General features: G+C 40.3%; 3 protein-coding genes across 3 annotated transcripts; 1 reads left to right on the forward strand and 2 right to left on the reverse strand.

The window, feature by feature from the left end:
• Positions 1-606: 606 nt before the first annotated feature.
• On the reverse strand, positions 607-5,059 carry LOC119744380 (peptidase inhibitor 16-like). The gene is made up of 5 exons (XM_038220282.1): positions 4,867-5,059; positions 3,303-3,551; positions 2,123-2,217; positions 1,480-1,571; positions 607-795 (listed from the first exon to the last, which is right to left on the reverse strand). Exons 1-5 carry the CDS (start codon positions 5,014-5,016, stop codon positions 785-787), a joined length of 597 nt encoding a protein of 198 aa, XP_038076210.1. The 5' UTR covers positions 5,017-5,059; the 3' UTR covers positions 607-784.
• A 5,275-nt stretch (positions 5,060-10,334) lies between these two features.
• Positions 10,335-18,896, forward strand: LOC119745010 (sodium-coupled monocarboxylate transporter 1-like). The gene is made up of 15 exons (XM_038221235.1): positions 10,335-10,688; positions 11,024-11,089; positions 11,295-11,346; positions 12,107-12,174; positions 12,381-12,532; positions 13,055-13,189; positions 13,785-13,914; positions 14,528-14,616; positions 15,241-15,353; positions 15,645-15,712; positions 16,035-16,121; positions 16,464-16,693; positions 17,417-17,517; positions 17,691-17,773; positions 18,741-18,896. The coding sequence occupies exons 1-15, from the start codon at positions 10,335-10,337 to the stop codon at positions 18,894-18,896; spliced, it is 1,884 nt and encodes a 627-aa protein (XP_038077163.1).
• A 2,359-nt stretch (positions 18,897-21,255) lies between these two features.
• LOC119745011 lies at positions 21,256-26,073 on the reverse strand. Its single transcript, XM_038221236.1, has 7 exons — positions 25,679-26,073; positions 25,023-25,409; positions 24,572-24,749; positions 24,089-24,150; positions 22,997-23,276; positions 22,503-22,534; positions 21,256-21,887 (listed from the first exon to the last, which is right to left on the reverse strand). The coding sequence occupies exons 1-7, from the start codon at positions 26,034-26,036 to the stop codon at positions 21,256-21,258; spliced, it is 1,929 nt and encodes a 642-aa protein (XP_038077164.1). The 5' UTR covers positions 26,037-26,073.

Raw genomic sequence — 26,073 nt, forward strand, 5'->3', positions numbered from 1 at the left:
ACAGCATCATTTCACTTTCCTTCACAAACTGACAACTTTTATACCAGCAATATTTATCTGTATCTTAATGAGATTAATGGGAAGCATATTAGGCTGCTTGAAAAACAATTTGTGCATCTTTCTACACCTCTTAAATGTATGAAAACTATTTGACATTCCTTTTTGGTTAATTTTACAGAAAAGTTCACTTTTTTTTTAATTTAAAATTGTCCATGCTTTTCCTGGCAACTGGGAGGGCGCTGTTACAATGATGGCATCTTAGGAAGACACTGCTCAGTTAAGTGGATTTCTGTTCAAAAAGTGAGTCCAAAATTTGCTCACTGAAAACGTTTGTGAGAAAAATGTGTTCATTAATAGGCTTCCTGTCGTGTCCTACATACAACGTATCACCGAAGAAAAGAACATTTACAAAAGCAAAATATCCAAAATTTTGGCAAATCTGATTCTGAAATAGCTGTATAACATTGAGGTTTCTGCCTGAAATGACATCACGCTTTTGCTCATGAATATGGAAATTCGAATTAGCATAAAAAACAAACAGGCACCAAAATGCCCTTCAAAATGGAAAAATGAAAATTGAAAATAACATAAAATTGGAGAAAAAAATGGGCCTAGTTTTACAGAACAGATATCAACTATAATTCTTCACTTATTGAAAACGACAAAATTTAATGGCTGAAACATGCATTATACTTCTATGCTAATAAAGTGGTGGCTTTGTGCTGTGATATACCTATCCATCATTATTCTCGTGATTCATTGAATGAGGTTCCGTCAGCATCGTCTATCCACGGACTGCAGATAAAAATATAACAAAGAGAAATGAGCTATAAAAACGTGCATACCGACGTTTGCGAATAAAGCGCAATGCCAATGGTACCGTAATATAAATATAAAAGCCCACCCTATGGGCTCTTTGCACCAACAAAAGAGGGTGCGTTTTACCACTGTTGAGAGCCCCGTGGACGAACTTTACTGTATTGGTTCGCGCGCGAAGTACGCACGACTTCCTGAATGTGCCAAAGCTATTAGGCCAAATTAAAAAAAAAACATGTTCAGCGTCCCCGCCCGCTTCCTTTTTGGAGGCTCCCTCCTTTTTTTTTTTTTTTTAATTGAAAAAAAAACGTAAAAAAGATCAATTTTAAGCAGTGACATCATTTTGGCCTCTTTGTCCGTTGCATCTAGGCCACATAAAGCTGTTATGTCATTTCCTGAGTCTAAGTGGCGGCCAATTAAAAAAAAGCTGGTGGCCATCTTGAAAGCCGGTTGTTTTGGAAAATGGGTCGGTCGGCCATTTTGTAAAAAAAGGGGGGAAAAGGCCTCCTCCTTCCTTTTTTTCAAAAATGCAGGACCAGTCTAGGTCTCCCCCAACTCTCCTTTTCTGGCCGTTGAAGGAGTACTTGTGCACGGAGCCCATAGGAGCGTCTGCTTGGCAATAAGCGTTTAACCCGAGCCCTAATCTAATCCATTCATACATACCGCACAATCGCCTATTACAACGTTTGTATCCTTTTGGGCACCGACTACACTTGCCTCCGCTTTCGTACGGCTTTTCACCGATCCAATTGCCCCTGAAACAAAGAACAGATCAAATTTTAGACTTATTGGAATGCTGGGGAGTTTTAACTGGGGTGTCAATTATATGCTGCAGCATGTCCTTCGATATTTTTCAATAAACTGATTTGTATCATGATTTTGCAATAAGGTGGCCCCTTCGGAATTCAATTTACTTGCGCAACTCACGTTGAATATTTTTACATTTGTACAATGACGATAAGGGGAAAAAAGTTTGATATTTCTTCTCATCTCAGAGGGGCCAGCCTTTAATCCCTTTTCTCCCTGACTGACTGACTCCCAGATTGTCACTTGTGAATTAGACTCGCAAAGGTCTTACCTTGGCCCAAATTATTTGACTTAACATCATAGTGGGCCAGCCCACAAGGTACTCATTGTACCCGACTCACTGACGGACTTGTCACTCGTCAAGTCTTGCATGAGTCTAACCTGGGCCAAAAAATGACTTTGCTAGTCAAAGAGGGTCAGTCTATTACCCATCTCACTGACTGCTGGACCAGTTTGTTTGGGGCTATTAGCTTGACAAGTCTTGTTTTTCTCAACGTACCCCTCTCCATAGTTGCAGACGAGGCGGTTGGAGAAGTAGCCCGGACAACCTGTCTTGAAGCCACAGCCGAGGAACTTGGTGTTGGCCCAAACCATCTGAAAAGAGGGTGATGTTAAAGGCATTTAGAGTCATTTGCATTTATCACCATAGATGGCCAATCATTACCAAACAGCTTATTTGGATTAAAGATTGGACTGCCACTCCATGCAATTAATATTCCGTCAGTCTTGCTGTCATTTTGTAGAAGAATTCAAGAGATGTAGTTGATTTTCAACGATCATTCAATTGACTGATCGTTAACGAAATCGTGTTTCGAGATTGTGGCCCTATATGCCTTTTATATCATGACTGATGGGATATTTTGGGTCCTCTAGGGACCGAGCTTGGGTACATTGTGCTTCCCATCCTGATCTTTATATGCTTCCGTCGATTTTCCTACAATTTAATACGAATATTTCATTTAAATGCTTTCAAATCTGGTACAAACTTGTTTGGAGACAATATTCATCAAATCAATTAGCTTTTGGTGTTCCAGATTCTAGCAAAAGGGGACTCCTCCTTTTTGGCAAAATCATTATTTTTCCCGATTTGCCCCAAAAGGTGAGTTTCCCCCCCCCCCCAACTCGATCGGCAAATTAAGTACTTATATGGTAATGTTTGAAGTACTTTGCATTTTTTTGGAGATTAGGGGGCTCTAGTCTCGACTACAACACTGTCTATATAAGAATGACACAAGTTTAGGTGTGTCTTACGTCCGAGAGTATGGGCCTTGTTCACGAGTCGGCCATATTGAATTGAAAGTTATAGGTAAAATCTTATTTTTTGGAACTTGCGAAGAGAAATGAAAGCAAGCTAATGTATAATAAACTCCAGTCTGCTTCAATGAATAAGTTAACATTTGTAATTAAACATTCCCTAATATTTAAAGCCATATTTAAAAAAAAAAAAAAATGGCAGTAATATAAGGCTGCATTGTGCCTGCTTAAAAGGTCTGGCGCCATCCCATTCAACAGTTAACAACTAAATGAAATACATTCAGGGAACTCGACAAAAATGGCCAACTCGCGAATAAGGCCCATATATACCCAGCCTCGACTTTGAGATCGCGCAAGGCATTATGGGAAACAACATGGCGGAGCAAGATCTCATACCCATGGGAACGAGGTTGCCATATACCAACCTGTGTGTAATGGCCGCATGATGACTTCATGGGATCCCCTGGTACAGTCCTGCAGTAGTCGCTCCCATAATCGTAGATTTTCCCCTCCATTTCCCATCCCTTCACCATCCCCCTCAGATCTGTCGCCGTACTGTAGGCCATGTTCTCCCCGATCCAATCCCATCGACTGTTCGACTTGACGTTGTTGTGTCCGTCGACGCAGGAGTCGGCCCAGTCCTGAGCTTTGCGGGCCAGGTCGTCATCCCATGACTGACCGGACAAAATAAGAATGTATTATGTAGACACTTCGTGAAGTTGTAAAGGTTGTGCAAGCAGATATCCTTTCCTTTCTAAAAAATAAAAACCTACTTAACATGAGTGTTTCATGTTGATGGAGCATAATACTCTTGCGTATAATCGGTGAAAATGTCATGGAAATCCGTTCTTGCAAATCAGAGATCTAACAGATTGTAAAAGGCTATGGGTTTTTCACCCACATACATCATCACCGTTAGTGATATCAGTGATTCAGATTGTCATGGGCCTTTTCACTCTGATGTAAATACTGTGTAAATCCTATCCCATTAGAATGGGTGAAAAACCCATAGGCACAATTTGTCAGATCTCCGATTTGCATGAACGGGTTTCCATGGCATTTTCACTGAATATAAACAAGAGTATAAAAAATATGCTCTATCGAGATGAAATAGTCATGTTAAGCAGGTTTTTTAAAAGAAATTTAAGGATATCACATTTTTGGGGGACACCATCATAGGCGTAGCCAGCGGGGAAGGGGGGGGGGGGTTAAGCGGGGTATTTGGCCCCCAAAATTTTCAAATTGGTAAAGACTGCCTTTTTTTCCATTCAAGAGCCTTTTTTCACCAGCGTTCCCGCCCCCCTCCCCAATATTTTTAACGAGTGCCTTTTTTTCTTTACGAATGCCCATGTAAGAACAAGTGCGGTTTTATTTACAAAAAAGTTATGGCCTTTTTTAACGAGTGCCTTTGCTTAAATTTCGCTCATGTGCCGCCCTGAAAAGATGCAATCCAAACTATTTTGTCCAATTCAGACTTTATATCGCTCGTAAGTTTAAATGTGATGACGTCATGATGACGTCAAAAAATATGCTACGTCTAAAGGACAATGGTTGATGTTTTGTAAATGGTTTCATCTTCGTTTCTTGAGATTTTTTGAAGAAAATCCGTTTAGTTTTAATCTAAGTGCTTCTTTCGCGGTGTTTAAATATAGTAAGTAAAAATCGAGCAACTCTACGTACGTACACGACAAAAATGTTCACCAAAGCAAGCTCTATCAGATCACAAATCGTGAGCAAGATTGCTCATTTCTCTGAAGAGTTATAATTGATAGAAGATGATCATTTTTTTATTTATTGATTACGTCATCACAGTCTATGCTTGTTCCAAGTGTCATGTTCATACTTTGTATCGTTTCGAAGAAAACTCGCGAAGAATTCTTGAACGGAAAAAAACGGGGAAAACACAAAAAATCGTACAAAACCAAAAGGTGATTGGCACAGCCCCTTTAACCCCCCCCCCCCACCAAAAAAAGAGCCCAATATGCTCACCAGTTTCACCATGTTGGCAGCCTTTGGATACACGTTGTTCCGGAAGTCATTGTGATATTGCAGGATCTCTCGTTTCTGCGTCTCTGTCAACCGGGCATTGACGGGTCCAAGAATGAGGAGCGCCAACAGCAGCACACGTCGCGTAGACATAGCGGAGCAAACAGATAAACCGTGCACAAATCTAAGAAACACTCAATACACGAGCAAGCAGAGGTGTGCCTCACAAGAAGACGCCGAGCTATAAGTGCTTCGGTCTGGTTTTATATTGGGCCTATATTAAGCTTTTAGCTAGTAACTCCGCCCACAAGAAAATTGAGGGCGATGGCGTTGATGCAAATTTGATCTTATCGAAGCTATTAGAACTGTCCAGTCCAAGTACAAGCAGCTACACGGTATTCATCAAACCCTTCGATATGCTTGTCCTTGTGGTACAACCCGCTGAAATAATTCGTTAATGACCTTGTAGACAAACCAATCCCAAAGGATTTGGACGATCCTGTCAACAGCTTGTGAAAATAGCTTAGTCTTATAAACACCATTAAATTGAGATGGTAAAAAGGCTGGAAAACAATTGTGATTTGAAAAAAAAAAACAGGAAAAGTCAGAGAGAGTCAAAATCTAAAGACCGTTTCACACAAGATAAGTTTCAAAAATCAACTCTCTAACCCAGTCACGGTCAAGCGAAGCCATATTAAAAGAAACGTCGTGAATTTTCTAATCATATTCAGATAATTATACAAACGTTGGCCCTATCCCGTTTGGGTTTTTTTGCATTCGTTTGTTGCAGAGTAAGCTAAGCGGAATTAAATGCCATGGTAACATAATGCTTGTGTTGACTATATTGGTGGTGACATAAACGGAGTGAGTCAAACAAACAAGCAAATAAACACCCCCAACACTCCAACAAACAACAAAAGGACACCCCAACACCCCAACAAACAAACAAACAAACACATTCACCCCCAGCAAACAACAAACAAACAAACCACCCACCAACAAACGGACTAAATAAATGAATAAAATTAGATTCAAACCAAAGATAAAACAAGTTTTACAGATCTCCCTTTCACGCACGCATAGCTATGTAGAACCATCGCTGTTTTCAGGATAAAAAGCTATGGGACTCTAATGATGTATAGTTGAAAGCTCTTACAAAGCAAGCTCAAGCTGATTTCCATTCAAGAAAATAACGACTCTGCTCGAAAACCCTGGTGTTGATTTATTGAGAGTCTACAGTGAACTGTATGAAACCTCTTTCCAACAATTTCCCAGTTGTTCGTCTTAAAAGTCCCATGGTAATACCGACAGGAGCATCTTAAAGATCTAATGTTTCCTTTCCTTTGAATTCAGGGGAAATTCTTCAACACCTCTTTAAAAGTGTTTTTGTTCAGAGCCTCCATAGATAGAAGCTTCCAATGAAACGCCAATGCATTTTATCGGCAGTGTATACTGTGAAAAAGATCGGTATTGCGAAAAGCCATGTATTATAAGAAACAGTGCGTGGACAGCGTATTTAGAAAGACAACGAAAGAAGATGTTAAGCGTGGTGTTAACAGACAAGGATGGCCATCCGCCATTCAAACGGTAATTGATAGTATAAACACACCCTTTATGGGCAGTAGGCCAAAACTGTGAAGAAAATATGACTAAACTGATAAACTACGAGAGGCATTATTGGTGAGTCAGACACAAGACTATACGATACGGTAAGTGAAAAATGACAATAAGTCTTCCGTATTATTTTACCTCACGTAAGGTAGCGAATCAGGGGAAAGCGATCAATGCAACATATAATGCAAGGGCGTAAATCCCGAAAGGGATGGGGAGGATATACCCCTCCCCCTCCCCCACACTATTTGACAGGGGCATCGGATCATGACGTACCCCTCCCCTCCCCTAGATGTGTGTGATGGGAAGAAATGACGATGTTCAGGTTCTCTTGTAACTTCCCGATAGTCCAAACGTATGACACATTTGTTTAAAATCGGGAACAGTACAAAAGCTTGAAATGTACCAATTTGCGGTAATGTTAACGGACGTAGACGCACAAGTTTGCATTCATAAGCCAAGTATCATGAACAAACCCCAAGTGTAGGCCTAATGTGTTGTCCACCCCAGTCTTTTAATTGTCCACCAATTAAAAGACTTTAAAAGTGAAATTCGTCTTCCCAATGTGCACATAAAAACAATATACATATATTCAGACACGTAAAAAATTACGTAAGTCGAAAACTATCGGGCAATTAACCAGCTTGTTCCCAATAAAAGTAGATCTTAGGGACGCAAGGTAATACTCTTTCGACAATCACCCTGGGCAGAAGTACCTAAACATTTGGATTTTGTCACCACGATTATTCCGAACATTCCCAGGACATAATTTATAGGCCTTAGACATGTTTACGGAATGGATATGGCACGCAGTCCCCAAACACCAACGAAAAGACTCATATAAGCAAGGTAGGAAATAGGTGGATGGGGCCTTACGATCACGTGTTTCGGGCGATGCAAACTCAAAGGTCCACGCGATGATTTTTTTTAAAGAACCCATTTCGTACAACTTTCTACTACTCTTAAATGTATGAAAAGTATTTGAAATCCATTTTGGTAAATTGTATTCAAAAGTGCAATTCTTTAAACATATACAAGTGGGACGCCGCGCTTCGCGCTGTACCTGCTAGCTGGGTGGAGTCATTGCACCTGCTGTAGCTGGGTGGAGTCGTAAAGTGTTTTTTTTAATGACAGATGTATCAACAACAGGATGAATTTATCATCAGATAACGTTGCTGTAAATCTTTCAAATGATCAGTGCGCGATGAATTGACGTATTTTTCAGAAGGGGTCCATGATACAGTCAGTTTTCGAAATGCATATTCACATCGTTATTTTGACCTTAATTTGCATTTTATTCCCAAAGGGACTAGGTAAACCTTGGTGAAGTAATATTTTACCACATTTTTCATCATCTACGTCATGTTTTGCGTAACAGCAATACGTTTTGGAGAAGTGTTTTCGTATAGAAAATGTAATATTTAACTTTTCAAAGTTTCATCGAAACAAATTTGCCAGAAAAAAAGCCAAACACAAAACAAATCATTTTGTTCACTAGCCAACCGTGACTTCAAAAGACAGTAAACTGTTAATATTACATCCAAGCCTCTTCGACCATTAACCCTGGCATTGTGTGCTTCCCGGCACATTCTGTGCTTCCAGACATGATCACTTTAATTATTAAGCACTGAACGAGAAGTTCGCAATTTCGAATACCAAAGCAAAGCTTAATTGGGAACAGCATTAGGCCTATATGGACTGCAGGGTCAAGGCTGAATAATTGTACTATGTTGACATACCGAAGCACGATACTTGACTTATCGCTGGTACTACTTGAAATGGAACTATACCTTGTACAAACAATCTTGATTCATGGTACTTTGTTCAACTTCCAACGCACCGACCTATAATATACACGGGCCCACATACCCTAAATCAGCAGTACGTAGGAGGCAAAAGATCCTCTCGATCTAGTTTTAAACGCTGAATGCGGCCCTATAAACAGATAAAACAAAACGAGCATTTTGCAACAATAAACGAGAATATCTTGACAATGACTGGGAAAGGCAAGAGCTCTAGCTTCGATCGCTAAACATCCTTACTGATAGTGGCACTGCAGATCTGGAGTTTTTGATCTTACCAATTAGTCCCACAGCTACGACCAAACTAAATGTCCCCATAAACATGGATGGGTATCCCTGGGCTATGGGTTATGTGAAGTGTTAAGTTCTGTGTCTGAAATTCTTTATTGCAGGCTTGGTATGGCTTCAGATTACGATGTAATTGAAATTAAAACGTACAGGATGAGTAAAAAAAGCGGAACCCACACCCCCAAAATTGTATTTCATATTTAAAAAATATGTAGCACCGAAAATAATGATGAGTGGAAAGCCAATTTAATAAGCTACATTTAGATGGAAAACAAATTTTGAAATTGCTCAATCTGACAAAATGCTTCCGCTTTTGAGCTATATTCAGTTTTTATTGTACTTCCGATAACACCGGAAGTAAAGGTCAAGCAGTTTTGTGTCTGGGGACAAGAATTGATCCTCACGGCATAGTCTACAACCTCACGAAAAAACGAACACGATACTCTATTTAGTTCAAAAGATATTTCTTTTGTCCAAATTTGCCCTTAAATCGCTTGTAATTTGATACCTTATGACGTCACGATGGCGTAACAAAAATTATAACATCTTCGTAACAAGGTACAAGTTCACACTCGGTTTTGTGATCATACCGTGAACCGTTCGAAAGAAATGTTGCTTTGTTTTGATTTCAGGCTAACGTCTTCATTTTGATTTCATTTAAGTTTGACCTTCCGGTAGACCCGGGAGTAAAGGTCAAGCGATTAATGGTCTATCTGATTACAGAATACAAACATCATTGAATGTTTAGTTCAAGAGTTATAAGTGAAAGTATTTGGTCACTTTTTTTCAGTTAAAATCACTTGTAATTTTGACACCTGATGACATAATCATGACGAGTAATATGCACCACTTCGGATGAGGGTCGATATATATTGAAAGTTACAATTTCATACCATTTACCGTTTATGAGAAAACCCGCGGAGAAGTATTGTCCGGGAAAAAAAGAAGAAAAAAAAGAAGAAAGATTAATCGCAACAAATCCAAAGAGTGGTCTGGTTGTGCCCGACCACTCAATGAGCTATGTGTTTTTCTACGTGGCCTGCCCTACCTTAACCCTTGTACTTTGGGGCGTTCATGATCGTAACAGGTGCATAGAACGGAAATTAATGTGAAGTTATTTTGTTTATGCGGATTGTGTCGATATGCAGTGTAGTTATTTGCCTAATATTTTGATAGTCTGTACGAGTATATTTAATATTCTTTTTCGGACTCTTTTCTTCTAGAAGGTATTTTTTTGACACGAGGGCAGCTATTATCTGTCACATGGCAGACTATTATGAAGATGTCTTTCAACACATTTAAAAACATTTTCTACATCGAAATTGAAATACATGTAACACCTACCTGTGTGGTAGCTACAGCGGTATAAAGTGCGGGGTGAACAGCTGTCCCCGCATGGAGTCATAATTCAGGATAAACGTTCAATGCCAGGGGAAAAAAATATCGCCATAAATTTTTTCCGCTCCTGTGAGATTTGGTGATGTTTTGTTTGCAAAGTCCCACTTGAACCGTGGGTTTTTGATTTATCAGATAACTTAATAACACAAAACGCAGTGCGTGTTGCACCAATTCGCTTAATGTTTGATGAGTTGATAATAGCTTGAACTACACGCACGACAAAGTTAAGCTCTGGCAAGTTGAACAGTGGCTGCGCTGGTGTACAGTCGCTTGGTATTTTGTAAACACGAATCCACTTCTCTGATCATAGCTCAAATTGGACCGTTCGCTTGATGATACAGATTTGAAATCACTCACCAATCGATACACAACATGGATGGAGCCTTCGGTTCTCGTTCCTACTTTAAACCCGCAGACTACATCGTCTGTGGGGTGATGATTCTGGCGTCCGTAGCCATCGGTCTGTACTACGGATTGAAAGGAGGCGGTCAGCGTACCTCCGCTTCATACATTCTAGCCGATCGCAGCATGACATTAGTTCCCGTCACTCTCTCCCTTCTTGCTAGTTTCTTCTCAGGAATCTCCCTGCAAGGCTACCCAGCTGATGTCTATTACCACGGCCCGACTGTCTTCTGGATGGCTGTCCCCTTCCTCCTGGGGGGCGTTCTGTGTTGGAAATTCTTCCTACCAATGTTCTACAGACTTGGTATGGCTTCAGCTTACGAGGTAAATTGAAATTAAAACAAACATGATCATAATGATACAACCTACTATAATTATTTTGTTCAACCATCTCCCAAATAACAGTTATTAAAATAATATTTAGTTACAAACTACATGTATATAGGTTCTTTCATTATGTTTACAATAACAGTTAATGGAATCGTATATTGGCGCAACACTTCTACAAGACTGGCTGTGATAATCCGTTGAAGAACTTTCTTGAAAGTAGTATTACGAAACCCTTTTAAGGTAATAATTTTGTTTTTTTCATCAACGGTCCTTTGCATCATGATCATAACAGATTTTTTTGTAATGTTCTGTTTTCCTGTCAAAAAAAGTACCTGGAACTACGTTTCAACCACGCGGTCAAGATATGTGGCGTGATGTCCTTCCTGATTTTCTCCGTAAGTATTCTTGTGCGCTTCCAAAAATTTTTGGCACCATGCGAATAATGTTCCATTTTGTTGGCTGCATTAACATGTGCTTACTTTCATTCTTTGTCATTGTAGACACTCCACTCTGTTCGTCGTTTCATTGTATAATTGTATGCCTCTTTCAGGTTTCCTTCTTTGAATCTAGTAATCATGTATTTGTATTTACTTGGGCCAGGTGCTTTACTCTGGTGTGGTCGCCTTTACCGCTTGTGTAGCCTTGACTGCAGGTTCGTTATTCTCTTGACTCGATCATATACGGAGATCTTTCATTGCCCATTGCTCAACGGAAATAATAACACGTAATAACAACTTACATCTGTTTCTTCGACAAGTAGTAATCCAAGCTGGTTAAGATGCACTAAAGGCGAGATTAATCCAAGGAAAAGGTGCGCTAAAGGGCGAGATTTGATTTTAAAATGTTTTCAATAAGAAAGGCTCGAGCTTGTCACAGGCAGTGGCGCACCCAGGTGCTCATAATTTAGTTTTCCAATTTTTTTTTAGGTGTTTGAATTTTGTCAAAAACTGTTACCGCAGAAAAATATTCATTTTTTATTTTGTTGTTTTGGGGGACCGGACTACTTTAACGTTTGAGGCGCTATTTACACCTCTATTAATCTACTCGAAAAATAGGCCACATACATATTATCACCACGGTCAAATCGTGGGACTAACAAAAAATATTGACCCCCCCCCCCCAAAAAAGGAACAAAATAACAACCTCTTCCACCCTCTCCTTAGGTGCGCCACTGGTCACATATTGTGTTTATTGAGCATGGATGGATTATTACTTCCAAACCTTTCCACAATCATAATAAAAAGCCTACATTTTATGGATTGTTGGGAAACATTTTGTGGGGGGAAAACAAAACAAATGATTTATAACAATTATTTAATATGCTTATCTATATTTTTCTCTTCAGGTCAACAATACATAGTTAATGAAGAATATAAAATATTATAGTAATTTTTTTTATCTAATCAATTCAGTGACTGGTATCAACGTGGAAGTTGCCATCGTTGGTCTGTGCGTTGTCTGTGCCATCTACACCGTTATCGTAAGTCTTGAGTCGATTGTTTTTCTCTGAAGTTGTCCATGTTAGTTTGTGAGTCCACAAAAATGATTGAGGATTTCAAATGTTTTCCGATAGAGTTTTGCGATTATGTATAGATTCATTGCTCGACTGAAAACCAATGCAAGAAGACAAAAACAACTGATTTTTAATTCAGACTGTTACTGTTTTTCTTTTCTTTTGTGTTTAAGGGAGGAATCAAGGCAGTTTTGTGGACTGACAGTCTTCAGATGCTTCTGATGCTAACAACGACCATCGCTATAATCGCCAAATGCTCCATGACACTTGGCATCGGGAACGTATGGCAGATAGCTTCCACGGGATCCAGAACCAATTTCTTTTAGTAAGATTATAACTTGACAAGTCTGTGTTTTATATTAAGAGGGACTGCAGCAGAGCTCAAGTTTTCGAAATAGTGTGATGAGCCGGGGAGTAAGTCGTTTAGTCATAAGGGTTTTTATGAATAGGTTTATCTTGTGCACTGTAGGCCTACTTGTGAAACTTAATGTGCAGAGAAACGTCGGGCGAAATTTCTAGTGTGTTTCTTTTGCGCGCAACTTTTCAACGACCCTTTCTTCGGATGATAACAGCTAACCTGAAATAGCCGTCAAATTGGCCATTTTAGTTATAGGATCGATCTTGGAATTTGGACTCATCTTAAAGAGAGTTCTGAAAATATCAAGGAATCTACTCCTTTAAAAAATGTATTGAAGCATATTAGTACTGTGCATCATTTCCCAGTCGTTTTTTTTTATAGCAAACTGCAATCTTCCATTGTTTATTATTAAAGCATTTATTTGCGTTTATCAATAAATGAATGCTTATTGAATTATTTTATTTTTTTAAAATAAATTTCTTTCGTTAGCTTCAACTCCGATTTGACGGACTTTTACAACGGGTGGAGTTTCATCGGACAGACGATGTTCTTAGGGGTTGTTATCACCAATCAGTACATGGTGCAGAGACTGGTCATCTGCAAATCAGAGGCGGTGGCCAGAGCGTAAGTTCACGTCAAACGAAGAAATTTTGTTTCCCTTTTCTAAATTTGATTTCCTTTCTGTGTTCCATTGAAAAATACAGGGTGTTCCAACCAAAGTTGTGCAAGCAGATATCCTTTAATTTCTCAAAACTACTTTTCATGAGTATTTTATCATGATGACACCTGGTGTGTTGACATTGGCACCTGGTGTGCTGACATTTTCAAGAAGTGGTATTTTTGTATCAATACAGTGGCCATTTTTTCAAATAGTGCCCCCCCCCCCCCATTTACCATATTTTTGTTAGTCTGAATTTTGTTTGCAATCGATTACACATCTATATGAATGGGAACAAGCCTTCTAGACTGGTTTCCTGACCTTATAATTCCCTGACGTCTATAAATTGCCCCATTTCAATTTAAATGGGGTCAGGGAACCAGACTTCAAGAAAATGATTGTTTTTCTTGGTTTTTCCAGACCCTTCGAACACAAAACATCAAGCAAGTCAGTGTAACAATATTGCTTAAAATATTAATCCCCAAATCCATCCCTTTCTGAAAATTACAGCAAAAGCGAATGTTGTATATTCCCTTTAATTGTATTTTGTTTTTCACACAGATCCTTTATTTGCTATGTGTTTGGAGTCATAATTTTCCAAAGTCTTCTGTTTTTGGTGGGGATCAGCATTTATGCATATTACGAGGGATGCGACCCTAGCACCATGGGGTACATGACTAAAAATGATCAGGTAAGTCCACTTATACACCAAACAGTCAGAGAATATTTAGCGGACATTAATTGCTTAATTTGCTTGCATTTTCCAGTAGTCTAGTCTTATAGTGTTTGTTTAAAAAAACTATGTGTTCCATCCAGCGGCCTGTCTTCACCAGTGGCGTAGCTAGGATTTTTTTTAGTGGTGGGGGGGGGGGGGGGGCACAGGGGGCATCAGAATATCATGGGGGCACATATCGCAAACGTCCTATTGCAGTTTTTCCCAGTTGGGCCCCATTATGCCTCGCTATATCCATTGACATAAGAAATTGTACACAGTAAGCCTTTGGCGAACTGAAAAAATACAACTTACAAAAACCCTTTTTGGTTGGGGAAGGAAAAGGGGCATTATCAGTATTGTGGTGGTGGGGGGCACCTGGGGGGGGGGGCACGGACAATTTGGGGGGCATGTTCTCTGTTCTTTCTAGTTTGTAGCCCACACTTTTGGGTGGCCTTGGCCATGTGTTTTTGTGATATACCCAAAGTATATACAGTACTGTTTTGTGAAATTAGTTAGAAGCAAATATATCTACTTGAGTAAAGTTTTGATAAACATAATAAGTTCCACGAGCTGTTTGCCCATCCTACAGATTGTACCGTATTTCATCGTGGACGTGTTCAGTGACTTGCCTGGAATTCCGGGCTTGCTGCTGACGGGATTGTTCGGAGCTGCGTTGAGGTGAGATAATAGGCGAAAACCTCGGAGGTGGGGTGGGAATGGGGGGGGGGCAGTGCCGAGTCCCCCCCACTATTTTATTGTTTCAGTAACAGTGAATGCACACAAAAGGTTTACTATGCCTATCCAACCCAAAGGGGAGTGTGTGGCCTAGTGGTTAGGGTTCGTGACTCATAATCAGAGGGTCCGGGGTTCGAATCCAGCCGCTGGTCATATATTGTGTCCTTGGGCAAAGCACTTCACCCCCACTTGCCCCTCTCCACCCAGGAGTATAAATGGGTACCGGCATTAGCTGGGGAGTAACCTGCGATGGACTAGCATCCCATCCAGGGGGAATAGAAATATTCTCAGTCGTTTCATGCTACTGAAACCGGGGATAAACGCCGGCCTGATGAGCCACAGTGGCTCGGGGCAGACTTTACTACTACTTTATCCAACCCATCCTTCCTATCAATGTCTGGCCTTCAAAAACAAAAATTGCCATCAACTCTGCCTCAACCTTAAAGTCTATTCAAAATCTCCCAACTCGGTATTAACAACTCGTATTCATGACCTGTTCACTTGATTAAATTGTCTGAGATAACATCAATATTAAACAATCAATTATCCATGTTCCCATGTCATCAGTACACTGTCGTCTGTCTTCAACGCATCTGCCACCCTTGTCGGTGAACATTTCGTGAAGCCATATTGGAAGGACCTCAAAGACAAGGGCTACACTGTGGCTCTCAAAGTAATCGGTGAGCTGTTTTTTTTTTAGGGAAACAATATAGAGCCGGCTGGTTTTCTCCCTGAAATATGCCAAAAGACTGCACATTTTTCACGCACTTCATTGAATTGTCATCAGTAAATAAAACGTACACCGATTGCTGTATTTTTGTCATTTCGTATTCAATATTTTGGTATCATCTCCATTGCTGATATTAAAACAGTCTGTCCTTATAGACCTTATAGCTATAGAACAAAACTTGACTTGGCAACCAGGACGTCTCGAATAAATTCTAAATCTCCTTGGTTTTTTTCTTTCTCAGCTGTTTTTGCGTCTGCTGCAGCACTCGGCATGGCATTCCTAATTCCGGTTGTCGGTGATGCAATACCGGTAAACGTCTCTCTTTTTTTGGTTATTTGAGGGATTGTTTTGTTTATTTGTACCATGTTGTTCTTTGTTTTATATAGAGGAGGATCGTCGTGGGTTTTTTTTAAGTTTCAAACATGGTGGCTATACTATCATCATTAAAACAATGCGCAGCTTGGACGAAGCCATTCACAACGAATCAAAAAATAAAAAGAGACATAAAATGTGTGACCAACTTCAGTCTTATGACATAATATGTACATGAGTAATGTTTCTACGCCAGATATACTGTGTTTCCTCCCACTTTTAGAAAATTCTGCTCCTAATGATGCATGGTATTTTATAGGTGGTACTCACTTTTGCTGGGTGCAGTACAGCTGGCTGCTTTGCGCTGTTTATCATCGGGGTCTTCTGTCCTTTCTGTGGATCCAAGGTATAGACTTACATGTTATTCACATGCCAACCTATAATAATAACAGCATAAAGGAGAACAAGACTAGGATGGATTAACATGAAAGTTTAAATGAAACCGAAATGCAATCCCTCAGCTTTCCTGAAGGTTCTACACCTCGACATGTTGTGAGGGCAGAGTTTAATACAATTATGCACTTATATCGCCAGTTCAGACTACTTACATATCACATACCAATTCTTTCTGCATTACAAGTTCCAGGCTAATTTAGCTTCAATATCCTAAACTTAGAGATTATACTTTTGTAAATGTCCAATGCGGAGCCCGCCGGTGTACTACAGAGATCATATTCTATCTCCCTAGAGTGTTGTAACTGGCTTCGTGGTCGGATTGATCGTGGCAGTGACAATGTCAGTGGGTTGTATCATCCACCAAGTCAAACCGGACAACCTGCCACTATCAGCAGAGATGTGTCTGAATGAGACTTACATGGACATGAACGACACTCTGGTGACAGCTACATCCTTAGGTACACAGCTGCCGTCAACCGTCAATCTAACACAGATAATGATGACGGAAAGTTACATTAACAGGTATGTCATATAAGGAGATCAGTGGCCATAGGTCTATTGCGGGTATTTGACAAATCGTGCATTAAACAAAAGTATATATCACTCCCCCTCCCCCTTTAAAAAAAACCAATCGATCCATGTTATCAGAATTTATGCATGTTTTAACAGAACCCATGGAATGTTAAATGCTTTGAAATTATTCAGCTAAGTGAGAACCAGATATTATCACGGGGATTCGCATATACATGAGATTGTAATAATTTGAGTCGAGTCTGAAACATTATTTTTCTGTAAGTTTGTGTGTTTTTGTATGTTGGGAACAAATCAAGTGTTTCTTCCGAAATGATGATGGTGGTTTTTGACCGGCTTCCTTTGCAAGTTTTCATTCATTGATGGGGGTAGGAAAACCCAATGGTTCATTGTATGGTATTCATCATCAATGCGTAACGGTAATGATCAGTGGTGAACAGGTAAATGTTTTGGTATATCATTAAAATAGAGATAACTTATGATTAGAGTATGCAAATGAAGTTACTATTAACCTGTACTTTGTTCCTATGTTATTTTTTTGTTAAATGGGGCAAGCTACATTCCTTTTTATACTCGGTCAATTTCTTGTTGACTCAGCCTGTAGCAACAAAGAGTAGAGAAAGCAACGTTGCAGGAGATAGACATGACATTTCAAGCTATATATGAAATCAAGGTAATGTGATTAACAAAATACGAAACTTTTTTGCCCCACAGATCTGAGGGTCCGGTGATATTTTCTTTGGCCAAGTCCTGGTTGTCTCTGTTAACATTTCTGACAACCATCCTAGCGACATTATTTGCTACTTTGGTCACAGGTAAGAAAACACAAACTCTCCGGTTGTTTTTTTTTTTTGTTTTTGGAGGGGGCAGGGGTTATGTTTCGAAAATTAAGCAAACCCCAAAATTAATTAGTATAGATTGGTGCCGATTACCGTAAACAGAAATCAATCATAGCAATTTTGTTGTTGTTTCCCAAATTGTGTGCCAGGAACAAACGACACCTCCAACATGGATCCCCGTTTGGTTATCTGGAAGATCAAGACTTCGTTTGTTCCCAGTGAGAAACCTCAGGTAAGAATATAACTAGATCAGATCAGGAAATAGGATCTAAGACTCATAAAAGCACCAAGGCGCACTGGCGAAGCGAATCCATATAGCATATAGCTGCTCGGCTAGTCATTTATTTTGAGTGAACGAATATTTCAGGCTCAGCAAAGTTATTTTATGAAAACTCTCATCATCACCATTAACCATCCATAGACTGAGAATATTGTGTAATAAACCGTGTTCTGTTTCTTAATTTGCAATTCAATATACCAGTATCAAAATGATATTACCAGTAATAAGGTTATAATATGGCTAAAGTCCCTCTTCCGCATGACCAATGTTTTGGGTGTTTTTTTCTCATTACTGGAAAAAGGAATCTTATTTCCTTTCCTGAAATATCATTATAACAAGCTCTGTTCGTAAAGGTTTCTGTTGGATGTCTATAGCTCGGTGTGTTTTGATTGGCACATTGGTCTTTATAGATCAGGGAAGGAAGTTGCGTTGCATTGTGGGACAGTTTGCGCAACGAATTGAGATCACTGACCTCTATACTAACTGGAATAACTGACGATACCCACACATTGAAGCCGCTGCTGCCATCTTGGCTATCCCCCAACGCAAGCGCAGTAAACGCACTTCTTTTTTTAAAGAGAAGCTGGTATTGGAGTTTTTCTTCTTCAGAGTTAAGGCGAAGAAAATAAGAATTGTTAATATTACAAAAACCTCAACGGCATATCAGGTTGCACATCCTAGGCCTAGAGTGATACTTCGGGGGAACAAGATGGTGGATTGGTGACGTCAAGGTGCGTATGCAAAATCAGCATGTATAACAGCCAGTCCCATTACTATCGAGGTCAGTGATTTAGACTTTGTATAGCACAACATAATACCTCCACGGGAGACTGTATTATATCCGATCTGGCGGTCAGCATATCCACAAAGTCAAACTTCATTAATGTTACACATTCCTGACGCATCTCGTTCATTTCAGATCCGCGGAATTGGGGAGTATTCTCCCCTATCAGACATGGAATGTGAGAATCTCAACAACAAAGAAGTCTCTAACGGGAAATGTGAGAACGATTCAACCGAAGCCATTGCCATTCGTGGGAACGAATCGACCGTAGAATTCGTGACTGCCATGTGAAACATTCCAAGCACAAAACGGACTCTGCTCTATTTCAATTTCTCATATTTTTCCCAGAAGTGGGAAAAAAATATTGAAGATAAACTATGTTACTGGCATAAAAGTTCACAAAACTTCATTTTGTTCGGTGACAAGTAAGCCTATAAACCAGAACTTAGGTCACTCAGCAGACGAAACATGTCAAAATAGTTTTGTAGTAAAAAATCTTTCTTTCATTGCCAATGACTTCCAGTTATTGCTTGGAAAATATGGCGGCCAACATCTAAAGTTTAAATTACGACATAAATCTTTAAAAGCAGGCTCATAATCTATAATGGTACAAATGTACAATTTACTTTTCTAAATAGGCTATCATACAATTAAAAGGCTATACTGAATGGCATTAGTCTATGAGGGCGCGATTTGGAATACAGGTTCACTCCCTTGAATTTACCCAAATTTTACCAACCCAAAATTCAGAACCACACATACCCACAAAAGAGATTTATTCACATGGTGCTACCGCAAACTTATCTTGTCTTAGTATCTTTCCACCATGCAAACCTTCAAAATATCATCACCCAAATCTGCGCCTAACTCCTAATGTGTACCTCTAGCTACGGGGCTATGACTATAACGTGTCCAGTCTGTAAAAACAACTGTTTACTTCATAATTATACTGCCCTGCATATAAACTCTATAAATTATACACAGCGTTCCGGCACGAACGCCTGCATGCAGTTATCGAAGGGTTATCACACCGCAGTGGTTTAATTTATTTCCTGCATATAGTAACTTACAACCATTTATGTTTTTTGACTTATAGGCATGATATTACAAATAATTGTCGACTGTTGCGATGTCGGATATGTCGTTAATATCCCCCTAGGGACACGCGCCCCTCGGGTGTTAAAAACGTCATATCCCACATCTCACTCACAGCAGTCAACAATTTGTAGACATCTGGTCGGAAAATAGAAAAACCTATGCGTTTTTTTAAATTTATTTACAAACACTGCTATACATTGTATTATAAGTGTAAATCGCTAAGGACTGCGTGTGCCGAGTGTACATGATTGTATATACAGTGGTGGACCTTTTCTATACCGGAGAACATAAGAGGACAGTGTCCACGATTAGGCGAAGGTCCACATTTGACAATTGTGTATACAAAACTAATAAGCATTCTTATTTTAATGTTTAATAGAAACAATAGGAGCAGATATTGACTGAACAAGTATTACAAGCACAATACAAAACTATATGGAAACATTACGTTGTTACTATAAGTAGTTTTTTTTTTAATTATACAGCATAGTAAAGGACAAAGGGAGTCGTCAGCATGTAACAATCGTCAGTATGTCACATGGCATGGTAAAATACTAGAGCTTTATATACATAGCGGCTTAATAATGGTGTGGTCAAGAAGAAGATGGAATAAATATTTCACTAAGTCTTCATTAACTAAGCAATCTTGTTGACTGCTCTATTCATAAGACAATAAAATATCGAGCTTCCCCCCATCGTTTGGATTACAAAACAAGACGCTGACTTTGTATGTAATTACAAATGCGTCCAGATATGAACATGCCATGTTTAATTAATTAAGGATGCATCTGGGGAAAAAATGAGCCGACATTAAAACAAATTATAGGTACAACCATGAAAGTAATAAAGTCACAAGCATCACAACATTATATAATTGATATGTCTAAAATATTTTAAATAAAAAAAAAACCAAAGAAATAAACAACTGAAACAAACAGGGAGAAGGTAAGGAAAAGTGGCCTGGACACCATCTCTTTCTAGGTGGCGCTGTTTGTTAAAAATCTACATTCGCGTTTCAAAACTGCTTTCGAGTTACAAGAGAAAGTTATTAATGAGAGGGGAAAAGCATAAAGGAACCATTTGGAGATTAAAGTAGCGATATACATGCATTGCTAAAAGTCGGTGTTTTGGGTTTGTGGGTTTGTTTTTGGGGTGCACCGGGTGGGGCCTCGTATATAGCCAAGCGGTTAGAGCGTGGAGCTATGGAGTGGAAGGTTGGCGGTTCGAATCTCATTCGGACCAAACACTTGAAAAACTCTCTCTGACGACCCAACAGTAAAATGGGTACCTGATTCGTTCGGGGAAGGTAAGACGGCGAGAGGAGAGGACTGGGCACCGCCACTCATATGCCGCGCCCAAGACACAGTGGACCTCTAACATCCCACTGCCCCTACGGCCAATAATGGATATGGGACCTTTACTTTTTACTTTTTTACCGGGGGGGGGGGGGGGGTGAAGGAAGAGATTGTCATGGGGGGGGGACCTACTCCCCCGGGTTCCCGTGAATGGTTCCCATGAGTGTTCGTTATAGATTACAATCGAAGGTGTCGGCTTAAGAAATCTCCGCATAGTAAGAGCCAAAATCGTCATTCGGTGTTTGCATTTCTGGCACACGCTGCTGACGTTGAGGACGCACTCGTTCATTAATGTACACCCCAGCGTGTGTTGGCGAATCGTGATCGAGTGAGGGCGCCCTAACCGACGCATAATCATAACTCGGCTCGCTATCTGCTGCGCTGGGGGACAGCTCTTGACGGCTACACTCGACTTGTTTGGGGGTTTGTTTTCCCTTCCTGATAACATCTTTGTTAACGTACTCTTCATCTAATGTCCCTGACAAGGTGTCCAGCCGTTTACCGGTAACGCCAGCATAATCATAACTCGGCTCGCTATCTGCTGCGTTGGGGGACAGCTCTTGACAGCTACGTTCGACTTGTTTGGGGGCTTGTTTTCCCTTCCCGATAACATCTTTGTTAACGTACTCTTCATCTGATGTCCCTGACAAGGTGTCCAGCCGTTTACCAGTAAAATCAGCATAATCGTACTCGTTCGGCCGAACGTCCATGTCAGCAGGTAGCTCAACCGCCGGACTTTGTGTTGGTGCGACGTCATCGTGGTCCCCTTGCTGATCATCATGGAAGGAAACACTGGGAGAAGCAGGGCCACCGGTGTCATTTCTTTCCTCTGTCAGAAAAACAAGTAAATGAAACTTGGCATAGAAGTGCCATATTGGATCTACACAAGACATCACAATTCAACATTAACAAGAGCCCAATTTCGTGGCGCTGCTTCACAGCTTAGCAGCTCGAAATTGTGCTTGAGTCCTATAGCAGAAACTTGAGATAACCTGTTAGCACTATTTCACGGCGTGGGTCTAACCTTACGGCAGCTAATTTAAGCATTTTTTTTCTTTCTGGTTAAGCGTGCTTTTTTGTTGTGCTTACTGCTTACGGTCTTCGCGAAATAGACGGAGGTTCCTTTTCGTTAGCAGAAGTGTGTTTAGCAGCACCTTGGAATTGGGTCCCGGTTGTGTGCCTTTTAGTCCACTTCCACACTTCTTTTATTTTGTTCAGTGACGTAGCGGGGGGGGGGGTTCACACCATGCCCCCATGCCCCCCCCCGACCTCTCGTAATTATTGGGACAGTAAATGTGAGAATTGACACCCCCCCCCCCCCTATGTATGATACTGCAGTTGCATGAATAACAACACTTTTTTCACTGCATGTTAATCTACACGAATTTACTCTAAAAAAAAAAAATTGGTACGAGAGGAATTCGTCAGACGTTGCAATGCTTACCACGAGATGTTGGTCCTGTAGCAGCTGAAGTCCTAGAATAAAAAATAAGTAAACTACCAGTTTAAATGTGTACCTCATACGTTTCTGGTACATGTATTACATTTTCTAACGTTTCATAATTCTTAGTTGTGGTCGCAGGCAGGTGTTTTTTGGGGTTTTTTTTGGCCATCCCTCTGATTTGAGTGTTCGTAAAAATGTAATAATAGCGAGCTTGAAATTGTTTTAACATGAACATATTTTATTTGTTATCCGTCAATTCTGTTTGTGCCAGGCGAACGGGCCCAATGCCTGTTTGTCAGTGTGCAGCATAGAGTCTCAGGGGCCAGTGTGTTCCTTGTTTTTTTCTTCATAATTTAGTAACGAAACGCGGAATCGGTTGCCTGTCCAAGCGACATAGAGACATTGCCTTCTAACTTCGCCTTAGCGCATAGGGACTACAGATGCTGTGAGGCTTAAAAGCATGAGCGAGAATACACGATAAAGAGAAAAGGTACCTCATTTGATTGACAGGTAAAATCTTTCTCCATCGTCTACGCAACCGGAAGCCAATGACAAGTAAGACGAGCACCAACATCCCCAGTATGGGTACGACGACGATGACTGTGATATTGGCGCTTGCTACAACATCGGTATGATCCCCAATGTCACTGCATGCTGGGTGGAGATTGGTAAAGACGCCATCTTGGAATTGGTAGCTCGAACTGGCTTCTCCGTTGATACAATCGCACGTCAAAGATGAGGAAAGGACTGGAAATTCGAAAGTCTCAATGTCACCTGCAAAAGAATCAATGTTGCTTGATAATCGCGATTTAAATCAAATATTTCTTTTAAAAATATAAATCACTAATTCAAATCACTTACGGATACTAGTATTTTTTTTGCTCAGTATTACATAATTTCACTGTGTTTTTCTAAGAGTACATCTTAATTAAAATGTTTACTAAAGTTACTTTTACACATAAAATAACTAAGAGTAGAGTAAACCAATCCACATGAGTTAAAAATCTCCTCCACACCGGATGGGGACGCGGGTAGATGGTGATATGTATTTATTTTTACCGTGTAGATGGTGATGTGATTTTTTGTTTTTAAGTTTTCACCGTGTAGATGGTGATGTGATTTTTGTTTTTTCGTCGCTCAAAGTCAATTTTACTGACGTCAATTTTATCTTCAAATCCGATTTGAATAAAAAATGAACAATGCTTGTTTTTCTTTAACATTACTCTAACGAGTAATGGCGATGTTTATCCTTGCACACAATCAAACAATCCTAAACAATTTTATTTGCATTAACTTCTCAATAACAGTCCAGCTTGTCAGATGCAGACACAACATTCACGATAACAATTTATTAAACATGCATTGCACCTTCCACAATGCTAGCCCTCTCAATGCGCATTACATTTGAATTTCCGAATGAAAAAGAGAAGAAAAACTATCGGTAAGGCTCTTGCTTTCTGCTGAAGCGATATACATAGTGCACAACGGATTCAGGCTTCATGGCAGGTTGTGATGTGACAGACCAGACTGCCTGCATTCTTAAAAATTGTACTATAAATGTTTTCACTGATAAGAATTAAACTTGCCTGTTTGCAACGAGTAGGTCAAACTGCAAGCGCCACAACTGCAAGCAATCAGTCCCCCAGCACTATTAAAGAAGGGACATAGACAGTAAAGAACGTAAGTTAATTTTATAATAATCGTAGTACTAGTGTAGGAAGGCGTGTACATATGACAGGGCCTTCCAGCACAGATGTCTGCTGACGCCACCACTTCTCCAGCCGAGCTGTGACAGAGAGCCAACTTTTTTTTTTAAATCTTTGCGTATATGCTTGTTCTTTTGCTCATTTTGGTTCATCTTCTTATAAAATACGTAACCCATCATGCCCATAGATGCCAATTAAACTGGACATAATATTACCACACGAATCAGCCGGACAAAACAGACAAATCACTGAAGTTTGATCTCGAAAAGTTGCTTGGTGCACTCCGTCCCCTCTTTACTTGTTAAACACACTAATTTCAAAGTAGAGTTACTTCTATCTTTGATATAGCTGCATTGTACTCACTTATCTCTGACAACGCAAGCACAGCCTTGAAGGCATCGACCCGTGCCACATTCACATAGAGCGGGGAAGACATAAGACGAATCTGAGACGTTAATCATCTGTTCAGTGTGGATGCAGAGAGAACCTCCTCGTAAAAACTCAGTCAGGCCGGTAGGGGTTGTTGAGCACTGCCTTGATGCTAATGTATGGTGAGGAAGTACCAGAGAAGAAATGTAATATATTACATTGTTGTATGACGTGTCTCCGCACGCGTTCATACGCTGTCATTATCCCGAATGACCCATGACCCATATCATTGTGCGCATGCGTAGTTGAAATACCGAGCTGGCTTATTTAATCCGAATGTGCAACCCCCCCCCCCCCCCCCCCCCCCAGTGATCTACCCCCTTTAAAACCGTTGAGGGGGTATCTTGAGCACGGAGTCCATATGGAAAATGGAAAACAAACTCACAGTTTTCATGTGTCGCTTGTTGATCCACAATGTTTCGCTCGCATATGTATCCATACTCCGTAGCACAGTCTTCTCTTTTCCACTTGCCGCTCAAACTGAAGCACCCGTGTCGCCAGTCTAGACGGTTATGCGTATCACGTTGAAGATTCCGGTAAGACACAGTGGTGCCGTCCATCCATTTGTGTTGTGCGATCAGACCTATCCAGGAATATCCAACCGTCACAGTTTGGAGGTACTTCACTATGTGATTTAACTCTTCTCTTGTCTCGATGTAAGGTAGATGTCCGTTGTAAGTTTCATTGCAGAATTGTTGAGCATCTCTATGCGTCAACCTTGATTCATTCAGCCTGTAACACGATCCACCAAACGCGTACTGCTCTAGGCACTCTATAAAAAGAATACCATAAACAAAGTGAAATTATTCAGAAGCTGATGTATCGTTAGGCGGTGTTCATCTTTTTATCGTTTGTCTTTTTGGTGCAATAGAAATATACGAACTTTGGTCGAGAATGTACGTCAAGCATGTAATGGATTCGGGGTGGTAAAATATCTGGTATCGCGAAGTTTGTTTGTTATAGTATTAAACAATGTCATGTATTGTTTGGAATAGGCCCTGTGTGGTTCCGATTCGACTCTGGCGCTCTTGACCAACCTACCTTTATTTTCGTTTGGTATCTCACATATGAAACGTCTTTCATTACTGCACACTCTTCCAATTACTTCACTGCGCCTCATGCTAAAGCACGTTTTCACTCCTTGGAGGGAAGCGGAAGGTTTACGTATAGGCAAGAGCCAGTCCTGCCTTAGCGGAGTTCCATCTAGCCAAGATACCGCCCAGATGAGCCCAATCCAGTTAACCGACTCGGTAGCTACGAGTGTCTCAAGGAAGCTCTGTTCCTCCTCCGACTCGATGTAAGCAAGATGGCCGCCATGTTCGATGCAATCTAACTGTGCATCGTGGTTTGACTTGCCTTCATTCACGATCATGTAACACGTGTTACCATCGCCGCCCATTACCTCTTCGTCCGTACAATTCAAAAGCTCAGCTGAA

This window comes from Patiria miniata, unplaced genomic scaffold (assembly GCF_015706575.1).
Source record: "Patiria miniata isolate m_02_andy unplaced genomic scaffold, ASM1570657v1 HiC_scaffold_7, whole genome shotgun sequence".
Lineage (NCBI taxonomy): Eukaryota > Metazoa > Echinodermata > Asteroidea > Valvatida > Asterinidae > Patiria > Patiria miniata.